This window comes from Priapulus caudatus, unplaced genomic scaffold (genome assembly GCF_000485595.1).
Source record: "Priapulus caudatus unplaced genomic scaffold, Priapulus_caudatus-5.0.1 Scaffold479, whole genome shotgun sequence".
Taxonomy (NCBI): Eukaryota; Metazoa; Priapulida; class Priapulimorpha; order Priapulimorphida; family Priapulidae; genus Priapulus; species Priapulus caudatus.
The window spans coordinates 151,448-162,421 of record NW_014577540.1 but is presented as its reverse complement, the minus strand read 5'-3'; the positions used below and the strand labels follow the sequence as shown (position 1 = coordinate 162,421).

Below are 10,974 nucleotides of genomic sequence, written 5' to 3'. Positions count from 1 at the left end.
CAGTAGGTCGCATGTACGGTTTAACTAGAGTTTTTCAAGGTTTTTTATCAAAGTGTGCATGCACTTTACAACTGCACTTTAATGCATGTATAGCGATACTATTGCATTCTAAAAGCTAATAAAAATGAATCCAGCGAGGCGTCATTGTTCACACACAACACAAAAATAAAAATTGTGGGCCTGTTAGTTCAGAGAGTTGGCCTATAGTGTCCTTTCTATGCTTAAGCAGCCCATTTTGCAACAACGATTATAGGTGCGTTCACACGGACGGTTTTTTAGGCGCGAGCCCTAATTAGGGCCCCGCGCCAAAGTTTGACTTCGAGCCGAGCGTGTCACACGGACGGTTTTTTTTTTCTGGGCCGTGCGCGAGTTAGCACGACGTCATATGCGGTCCATCGAAAACGTCTGACAGGCCGAGCCAAATTTTGCCACGCGCTAAATGGCTAAGACGGTAGAGCGGTAGATGCGCGAGTGCGAATCGTGTACTTCGACGAAAAAATGAAAGTCCAAAACAGTATAAAAATTCGAAAATTGATCAAGTATGCATGTTTTCAAGATTGATATGAACTTCGCGAAGGGAAAGTAAAACACTGATCGTACACAACACCATTTCGCACATACTGCCAAAGTATCTGTGAGATATTTAGTGCAATAAAGAATCTTATGTTGAATTTGACAGAGACAGTATTCACTTGCGTGACGTCTGTTGCAACGTCCGCCTCAAACCAGCCCGACGCCAAATTTGCCTGAGCCAAAATTTAGCCCATTAGCTCGACAGCCAAACCCATTACCGTGGAGACGCAAATGTATAATGCAACAAATAATGTATCAAGTGCCAATCAGCAAGCATCCTGCTAAGTATAAGGGAACTATTTGCTACTAATTATTGTGTTTAATATGACTGCTGATATGTTATAGTTTATAATGATATACTATATATATACTACCTACGTATGTACCTATTCATATATAATAAATTATACAATAAATGTAATATGATTTATCGACATTTGAATGAAAAACAAACGTGTTTCTATTCACTCCTGATGTTATACGTGTAAAGATATATCTTATAATACAAGATATTATACATGAAACGATATAATAATATATCATATCTATTTTACACGACAGAATACATACAGACACAGTAATCAATCACCTATGGTATTACCTATCAAATATGATCAATGATGAGTATATCATCACATCACCAAAAAGACTAAGAATATACTAATAGTACAACAACGATGTATAGCAAAAGAAGACATGCTCACTCTCCAACTCTTTCCCTCCTGCTCCTCCATGGTGACGACACCTCGTTGACCCCTCGTAGAGCGACGCTGCAGGTCGTGAATCTCCTTCTGGTATTCCTCTCTCTCTTGCTCTCTCTCTGCTGCCTGCTCCTGTAACACACGTAATGCAGCCCACGTGTGTGAGGTTGGTCTATCTCTCTCTCTGTCTTTTTGTATCGCTCTCTCTATCTCTGTCTCTCTCTCTCTCTCTCTATCTCTGTCTCTCTGTCTCTGTCTCTCTCTCTCTCTATCTCTGTCTCTCTGTCTCTCTTCTGTCTCTCTCTCTCTGCTATTCTCTCGTCTCTCGTGTCCTCAGCTCACTCTCTCTCTCTCTCTCTTCTCTCTCTCTCTCTCTCTCTCTCTCTCTCTCTCTCTCTCTCTCTCTCTCTCTCTCTCTCTCTCTACTCTCTCTCTGCTTCTCTCTCTCTCTCTACTTCATCTCTCTCTCCTCTCTGCTCTCTCTCTCTCTCTCTCTCTCTCTCTCTCTCTCTCCCTTCCTCCCTCTCCCTCCCTCCCTCCCTTCCTCACTCATCAACAACACCAACCTCTAGGAACATCTTGTTCGACTTCAGCTGTTTCTCCACATTCTCCAGCTGCTTCCGCCAATCGTCGCCCTCCGCCCGCTGCCGCTCCTCAACCTCCACCAGGCGGCGCTGCGCCTCGACGAGCGTCGCCGCGGCGTCCTCCAGGCGGCGCTGGTGTTCTCGCTGCGTGGTCTCGGCCTCGCGCTGTCGCTCGCGCCTCTCCTGCTGTAGTCGCTCCACCTCCCGCAGCAGACCTGCTGGCGAGCGAACAAACGACGTCGGCACCGACCGCAGGGGGGCGCCACTGCTGCGCACGTGACGCCGACAGCGCCCCCTACGTGTGCAGCATTGCGCATTCACGAGAACGACGGCGGCGGCGTCGCGCTACCGCGATTTGTCTATGTCATGCTATGGCAGTTGCAGCGGTAGGAGCAAGCACGGGCTAAACGAAAGATGCGCGTCTACCGTATATACTCGCGTAATAACCACAAATTTGGCCTCAGATTTCAACCCTGTATTTGCTCTGCGGTTTATAAGTGCGCCATACCGTGAGGGGAAATATACTAGGCGCAATACTTAGGTTACCCGATTCAAATTGAGGTGCGGCTTATAGGCGCTCGCGGTTATTACGCGATCATATACGGTAGTTAAAAATGCTTTTACACGTATAATACGTACTGTATATCTACCCAAACCTTTAACTCGAGGATTACGTATACGATACACACGTATTTGACTTTCTTTCCCTTGCACCCCACATGCACGTGCCACCTTGGTATTAATCGGCATGCTCGCACGCTCTCTTGTTGGAAACGTGCGTGCGCGTGCGTGTGTGATGTGTTCGCGTATAGGAGATAACCGCCTCTTGCTACTTCCAACCCGACACCCTCTCATGCAATGACGGCTACATTTCTGCTGCTGCTGGTGCTACTGCTGCTGCTGCTGATGATGATGCTGCTGCTGCTGCTACTGCTTCTGCTGCTGCTGCTGCTGCTGCTGCTGCTACTGCTACTACTGCTGCTGCTGCTGCTACTGCTACTACTGCTACTACTGCTACTGCTGCTACTGCTGCTACTGCTAGAGGGGCCGGGGGCAGAGCTTGTGCATGTAGCATGAGAAGGTGATGGGGAGTGGCCGTGCAAACGGAGCGATTTTCGGCGTGCGCGCGAGAGAGAGAGAGTCGTTGGGTTGAGCGTCGGTAAACAGGTTGTGGTCGATCGTCAGCAGCATCAGCAGCAGCAGCAGCAGCATCAGCCCTTTAGCACGGAAATGCGATCGCAGGGTTCTCCCCCGGACCATACTGGTCTAACATGCGTTACAAAGCTGAAGTTATTTAGCGACATTGTGTAAAACTTTCGACATTTCTGAATGCTTTATACATTATTTATTTGTATTAATTTATTATACATATTTTTATTTTATTAATAATTCTTTAAAGCTTTATACATGTCTTAACTGTCTAATCGAGCCTCGATTTTTCGGGCGAGTCTATGTACAGCTACAATATTAGCAAGCGCTAGCAGAAATGCGAAGTCTACATCATGCAACGCGGCGGGGGAGGGGGGGGGTATATCGCAGACGACGGGGGAAACTTAAACTTGCCTTTGCCTGGTCGTCACACACACGCAGAGAGACCGGTCGCGCAAAGCGTCAGCGAAAAGTGCGGATGGAAAAAAAAGAAGAAGAGAGAAACAAGTCATGCCGTTACCGTGACGACTACACATCGATGCAAACAACCATGCTGTTAAACCGCATCTTCTAACGTTTGCAAAAAATATTTTTTTGTCATATTGTCTAGAGCAAGGATAACAAATGGTTTTCCATGCAAAATTAGAATTCAGCTAGAAATTAGAAATTAATCAGCTAAACTATATGTTGATAGAGAATTATAAAATAATAAAGCGTAAAAAATTGTTATACTCTTTCAAACTGTAAAATAGTATCTATTAACCTGATAAATTTACCAAAAATAAATTATTTCTCAAATAACTGGAAATGATAGATCGATTCTGCTTGCTGCTCATGGTTACACGTGTTGACGCGTGTTAGATATTATTTACAAAACATGTAAGAACATTGTTTGTCAGTTTTGTCAGTATGCAAAGTTTTAGATATTAGTATTATTAATTAGCATTACGATAATTTATTGACAATGAAGCTTTGTCAGAACGTAAGCAGCTTGCAAAGCGAATCAGGTTATAACAAACAAACAAATAAACATTCGCCACGTTAGAGTTTCCGTAGAACTTAGCACACTCCGTTCTACGATTAGTAGGTTATGTTTTAGTTTTTAGTCTATGTTGACGACATACTGGACATGGTCATGTTTGCCATGGCCCTGTTACACAAGTGTTCCCCAGATTGCAGATACCTGTGTACCTGTAGAGTCAGGGGTCGAAATTATATTTTTATTATGGTATCCATTCAGGATACCAGGTATTGAAATCTGGTATCCCCCCAAAGATCTGGTATCCCATTTTTTGGATAGTAATTTCAACAATGTTGGTATCCAAAATCTTTAAATATGCAATAATAGTATTTGAAAATTATTAATATGTAATGTAATTATTATATAAAAACATGAAAACAGATTCACAGATATGCACAGACAAGTACACTGCAGACGTATTGTCTAAACACATTGTCTGGTTCGCTTGATACAATGTATACACATCACATTTATGATCAGATCGCGCGCACTCCTCTACTTGCACTCGCTCAGATGCGCTGCCGCATAAAGTTGATAACTCAACAACCACTATCCCGATTTTGATGATTTTTTTTACTATCCCGGCAGGATACCAAGCATTGAAATCTGGTATTCAACACAAGAATCTACTATCCCGCGGATATCGGGATACCGCTAATTTCGACCCCTGAGAGTATTACTGTACTCTGGAAGTAACACCCAACTCTACACACAGAGACATGCGTGCGTCCCCGTAAAACAGTATTATCGTACTCTGAAAGGAGTGGTTGAATCTTACTCGCAGAAACTATTAAGCAAAAACAAAATATATGTGTGGTTACTGTCACATGCCGGAAAAAATAGGGTAGGTAGGTAGGGAAACATTTATTTTTATATGAAATTATTTTATTTACGAACCATGTCCGAAGGATGTGCGTTGTGCCTTTTGAAGCAGGAACTGTCCAATTCATATTTTTATTTATTTTTATTTTTTTTAAATTATTTTTTTTAAACAGAATTGACAATAAAATGTTTAGGGTTGCTGGGAATAAATAGGGTCGGTCGGGAAACCGTAACCACACCTATATTTTGTTTTGGCCTTACTGGACTGTGGTGGGTATGGTCAGGGCCAAGAGGCAACAATGATGAGTGCACAACATACAGAGGATATTAGTCTACATCTAACAAAAACACACACGCACATACACAGACAGACACATACATACGCAGGTACACACGCACGCACACAGATGCACACACACACAGGGGGATGATAGGGGGATAGGTTAGGGTTAGAGTTAAGGAACGACAGGGGGTTAGGTGCAAACGTGCGACTTTCACACACAACATCAATTCCCTCTGACCGACCGAGCGGGCGACCGAGCTCGTGGGCGACAGCAGCGCCACCTACCTTGCGCCTCGTCGCCGAGCCGGCCCGCCAGGAGGCCGCGGTCTCGCTCCAGCTGCCGCCGCTCCTCGTCAAGGTCGTCTCGCGCGCGCTCAAGGTCGCGCAGCCGGCTAGAGGTCAGTTCCAGTTCTACGTCGAGGCCCTGCCGGATGTCGCGCTCCACGTGTAGCTCCTGCTCCAGCCGCGTGTTGTCCGCATGCAGCGCAGCCAGCCGACCTGCGCGACGCACAAGACGTCAGAGGGCGCCACAGGGTAGAGGGAGAGGAGAGGGCCCTCACGGCGGCGCGAGGAAGTGGTCGGAAAGAGGGGGAGGATGAGGGGGAGGATTTTTTTTTCCGGGCAGAGAAGAGCGATTGTCGCATTCGCTTCAAACTATAGATTTAATTGGCGATTCTAGGTTGGAAGGAAACCAGCGTTAGTAATGACAGCAACGACTTGCCCTCGGTAGTTTTCGCACGCAGCGTATAGATGGCGCTGCATGCTCACTCACCCTCCGCGGCGTGCAGCTCCCGCGCGACGTACTCGCGAGCTTCCGTCTCCTCCCTCAGCTTCAGCTGTACTTCCTCCGTCTCGTGCGCGAGCTGAGCTAGAGACTCCGCGCCCGCCTCCGCCGCGCTGCCCGACAGTAGCGCCATCTGTGTCGCGTGGCTGTCGCGCAGCTGCGCAAGAGATAGAGGGAGCCACGGTTGATCGGATGTCCAGTTATTCGCGTAACTGCTCGTTCAGTCACGCTGCTTCACGGGTCGTAGTCATTCATCTCACGTTTATTCTGTTTTCCTCTCATTCACTCATTCACTCCACATTCAGCCCTTCCTAGTAACGCAGAAAGGGTCGTTGTCGTATCCGGTACTACATATATGCACCCGTGGTAGTTTTAGGTTGTTTAGTATTATGTTTATATTTTTACATGAGGTATGTTTAGGGTTAGGGTTAGGGTACACTTCTGTAGTACAAGTCTGGTACACTTTGTGTATACATATATGTACCTCGGGTACATATATGTAGTACCTGATACGACAACGACCCCTTCAGCCCTAGTAACAGATGCATCATTCCTCAGTAGAAAAAATTCACGCCTGCTCCTCATCTCTTTCCACTACCCTGTAACCCATCACTCACGCTGCTAGCTAGCTAAACTATTCAATGAATTCATAGGAAGAAGACATGTTCGGACCTTCTCCAAGCTTTCTCTGGGCAATCTAATGATTCTAACAATAGACAGTAACACTATGTACAATAACTAATGATTGTTTCCTCTCATCCAGAAAACTCTTCACAATAATGACAGGGGTAGAAATTAACTTTTGAAACGCGGAGTCCAACGGACTCCCTACCCTCAAAAAGAGGGAGTCCGCAGCAAAATGAGGGAGTCTGCAGTTCTTGAGGTTCAAATTAAAGATATATTAACAATAACGCATGTGCTTATTTTTAAGATTCATGCGGTTGCACGTCTGTCAAATTTTCTTTGGATATTAGCTGAAATAATACGGTATTTCCACGAAGCCATGGCACTAGGTAGTAATGCAGAATTTTCAGGGAGTCACACGGACTCCTTGCATTACGTCAAATCAGGGAGTCCGACAGTAAATCTGGAGCTATTTGACTCCGACTCCCGTTAATTTCGCACACCTGTAATGACATTCCTAATATCATTGTAACATTTCATCATATATGTGTGTATTGTCATATATTATATATGTAATATATATCATCGGGTCATTGCCGCGGCGACCGCATCATGCGTTACCTGCCCTGCGCGCGTGTCTTCCGCGTTGTCCAACAGCCTCGTGACAGGCCATCTGAAGCTTCGTCACAGAATCTGAAGCCATAAACACCAACAGGGTTCGTAAATTCATGCGATGCCGCGCACTAGCTGACGACATTCGAGCTCTTATCCAATATATATTTATTATATAATTATATATATAATAATTATATTACTATAAAATATAAACAATAATATAAAATAATATTAAATTTATCTCTCATTATATTTCTCTCTGTCATCTCACGCTCCTCCCTCCTTCGCGCGCGACCACCCACCCATGATGATCTCCTCCTCCTCCTCAGCAAGATTCGTGACTGTAGAACAGCGTTCTCGCCGAGGCCGCGCGATTGGTTCGGCGCCGCCGCATCGGCCCACGCACGATCGGCACGGAGGCTGCCCGCGTCGAAGTCGTCTGCCCGGTTGCCGGGGGCAACGTGTGGAACGTCGCCGACGCGTCGCTAGAGCGAGCTCAGGCCGCGCGAGAGGATGCTGCGAGTAGAGGAGCGTCTGAAAGAAGAGAAGAGGGTAGAGAGAGAGAGAGATGAGAGAAGAGACTGGAGGAAGAAGTAGATGAGAGAGAGAGAGGAGGAGAGAAGGGTAGAGTCAGACGAGAGAGAAGAGAGAGGGTAGAGAGAGTCAGAGAAGGAGGAGAGAGGAGTGAGAGAGTCAGAGAAGAGAATAGATTGAGAGAGTAGAGAGATGAGAGAGAGAGAGAAGGTGGTGAGAGATTAGTCAGAGAGAGGAGAGAGAGAGAGAGAGAGAGAGAGGAGAGAGAGAGAGAGAGGAGAGAGAGAGGAGAGAGCAGAAGGATAACGAAGAGAGAGAGAGAGGGGCCGAAAAGATAGAGCGTAGTAGAGAGAGGCATGAGGGTAGATAAAGAGAGAAAGTAAAGATACCGAGAACGAGAAGATAGAGAGAGAGAGAGAGACCACCGACGAGTAGAGAGAGAGAGACGAGAGAAGAGAAAGAGAGAGAAACAGAGAGAAAAGTAGAAGGTAGAGAGCTTAGCAAAAGAGAGAGAACGCAGAGACCAATGCATCAGCATGGATGTAACTTGCGACGACACTCACGCCTTCTCCAGCTCCGACACTACTACACCCTTGCCGGCTCCGACGAACACTCACGGCAGGTGTCGGTTTTAAAATGAGAATGGGAGTGTGGGTAGAGGCGCGTTCTGGCGGGTTTTCAGCGCGCGGAGCCTTACTCGCTCCGAAACATCTCACCTTCTCAGGCTCGAACTCACTTCACGCGACGACCTTCTCGGCTCCGACACACTCACGCCTTCTCGCTGCCCGATCACACTCACCCTTCTCGGCTGCCGCCACACTTCACCCTTTCTCGCTGCCGACATCACTACGCCTTCTCGCTCCGGACACACTACAGCCCTTCTCGTCTCCGACAGTCACTCACCCTCTCGGCTCCTGATTTCACACTCACGCCTTCTCGCCTGCCGACACATCACCATCCTCGGTCGGCTCGACACATGCTCACCCCTTCTCGGCTCCGACACACTCACACCTTCTCGGCTTCCGACACAATCACTCACCCTCTCTCGGCTCCGACACACTCCTTCCGCTCCGACCACTACCCTTCTCTGCCCGAAGCACCCTCACCTTCTCCTCCAGAGCACACTCACCCTTCTCGGTCGACACAACTCACCATTCTCGCTACCAGACACAGCTCGATTGTTCGGCATCACCTTCTCGCTCCGGACATGTTAGTGGAGGCCGGGGGCAGACCGCTCTCCCTCCCGTCGGCGTCAGCGACCTAGGATCTGCTCTGCGCGTGGCAGGATGGCGATGCGAGGCGAACGATTGATTGAGGCCCTCCGTGGGCGATGTGTTACGTCGACATCACGCTGAGTCGCGACTAACACGAGCGCAGCAGCTTCGTGTTGCAGCGATGCAGCGCCAGCCTGCGAGGCAGAGAGACAGAGCAGTGAGACAGAGACCAGGACAGTCGAGTGCAGATGAGAATAAGATCGGGGTCGGAGACAGTGAGAACAGGATGGAGAGACCAGAAAGCAATTGAACAGAGATCAGACAGAGATACAGACAGCGAGACAGAGACACACAGAGAGACAGACAGCGAGACAGAGAGACAGAGAGCAGTGAGGTGGGCATCAGAACTCATGTATGTAACGTCAAATAATGTCATATCAAACATTAGAGATCGTTGATTCATATGTCGTTAATTTATGCTGGTCATTATTTCTGTCGTGAATGATCGTGTAAATTTAAGAGAAACCTCCGCTCCAGCAAAAAAACACCTCGCACTTATCTTGAATTAAAAATCTCGAATTATCTCGAAAATAAACTATTCCACATAATATCGCAACTAACCGCTATTGCAGCGTGTTGCGTTACCATGCTCAGTTGTATCGCGTAATGCAACACGCGCATGTTGCACCGTGTTGCGTGACACACACACACGCACATCGTAACTCCCTATGCTAAGTTGTATCGTGTAACATGACACAGGTGCACATCGCACCACATCACAACACGTTACGTTACGTGAGTACATACCTCTCCGCGCTCAGCTGCCCGACCTCTGACCTCAGCAAGCTCACCGTGTTACGCGAGTACGTACCTCTCCGTGCTCAGCTGCCCGACCTCTGACCTCAGCAAGCTCATCGTGTTACGCGAGTACGTACCTCTCCATGCTCAGCTGGCCGACCTCTGACCTCAGCAAGCTCATCGTGTTACGTGAGTACGTACCTCTCCATGCTCAGCTGCCCGACCTCTGACCTCAGCAAGCTGGCGACCTCTCGACCTCTCAGCAAGCTCCACAGTGTTACGTGAGTACGACCTCTCCGTGCCAGCTGCCCGAGCCTCTGACCTCAGCTGCGCCGACCTCTTGAACCTCAGCAAGCTCATCGTGTTACGTGAGTACGTACCTCTCCATGCTCAGCTGGCCGACCTCTGACCTCAGCTGGCCGACCTCTGACCTCAGCAAGCTCATCGTGTTACGTGAGTACGTACGCTCGCGCTCAGCTGCCGACCTCGACCTCAGCAAGCTCACCCCCCTGTTACGCCGAGTACATACGTACTCGTCTCGTGCTCAGCTGCCCGACCTCTGACCTCAGCAAGCTCATCGTGTTGCTCTCCATGCCGACGCTGCTGCGAGCGTGGTCTTCTCCTCCGTCGACACGTCCGCCCTCTCCCCTCTCTCTCCTGCTCATCCTCCTCTCTCCTCTCCTCCTCTCTGTCTCTCGCCTTCCTTCTCTGTTGTTGTGTGCTCGTGCTTGTCGTGGTGTGAGTGGAGACTCTCTTGCTGCAGCTGAGGTAGATGGGAGCATTATGTGAGATTGGGAATATAGTGTGTTTATATTGCTGTAGTATATATATATATAGCTGCTTAGACCTTACTTATTTATTACTGCTGCTGATCACGACTATCTCCCTCTCTCTCTCTCTCTCTCTCTCTCTCTCTCTCTCTCTCTCTCTCTCTCTCTCTCTCTCTTCTCTCTCTCTCTCTTCTCTCTCTCTACTCTATCCTCTCTCTCTCCTCCTCTCTCCTCTCTCTCTCTCTCTCTCTCTCCTCTCTCTCACACACACTCTCTATCCCCTCTCTCTCTCTCTCCTCTCTCTCTCTCTCTCTCCTATCTCACACACACTCTCTCTATCTCTCACTCCTCTCTCTCTCCTATCTCTCACACACACTCTCTCCTCTCTCTCTCTCTCTCTATCTTTCTCTCCTCTCTCTCACACACACTCTCTCTAACTCTCTCTCCTCTCTCTCTCCTTATCTCTCACACACCACTCTCTCCTCTTTTCTTCTCATTTTTG

The 10,974-nt window shown here is 47.9% G+C and overlaps 1 protein-coding gene and 1 long non-coding RNA gene across 4 annotated transcripts in view; both read right to left on the bottom strand.

The window, feature by feature from the left end:
- The window catches only part of LOC106810859 (pericentrin-like), a 19,149-nt gene extending 13,012 nt beyond the window's left edge, over positions 1–6,137 (bottom strand). Inside the window, exons 1-4 of the mRNA XM_014814326.1 lie at positions 5,906–6,137; positions 5,419–5,631; positions 1,841–2,073; positions 1,278–1,406 (exon numbers count right to left, since the gene is read on the bottom strand). Of these exons, the coding sequence (XP_014669812.1) occupies positions 1,278–1,406; positions 1,841–2,073; positions 5,419–5,631; positions 5,906–6,050 (720 nt within the window). The 5' untranslated portion in view covers positions 6,051–6,137. The remainder of the gene's footprint in view (positions 1–1,277; positions 1,407–1,840; positions 2,074–5,418; positions 5,632–5,905) is intronic.
- Positions 6,138–8,926: 2,789 nt separating this feature from the next.
- LOC106810864 overlaps positions 8,927–10,974 on the bottom strand; it is a 4,050-nt gene continuing 2,002 nt past the window's right edge. Inside the window, exons 4-6 of one of the 3 annotated variants that reach the window (XR_001394074.1) lie at positions 10,260–10,465; positions 10,083–10,105; positions 8,927–9,098 (exon numbers count right to left, since the gene is read on the bottom strand). This is a non-coding gene — a long non-coding RNA (uncharacterized LOC106810864). Of the gene's footprint in view, positions 9,099–9,775; positions 9,806–10,082; positions 10,113–10,259; positions 10,466–10,974 lie in introns of all 3 variants that reach the window. The other 2 variants (XR_001394075.1, XR_001394073.1) reach the window with 2 other exon arrangements.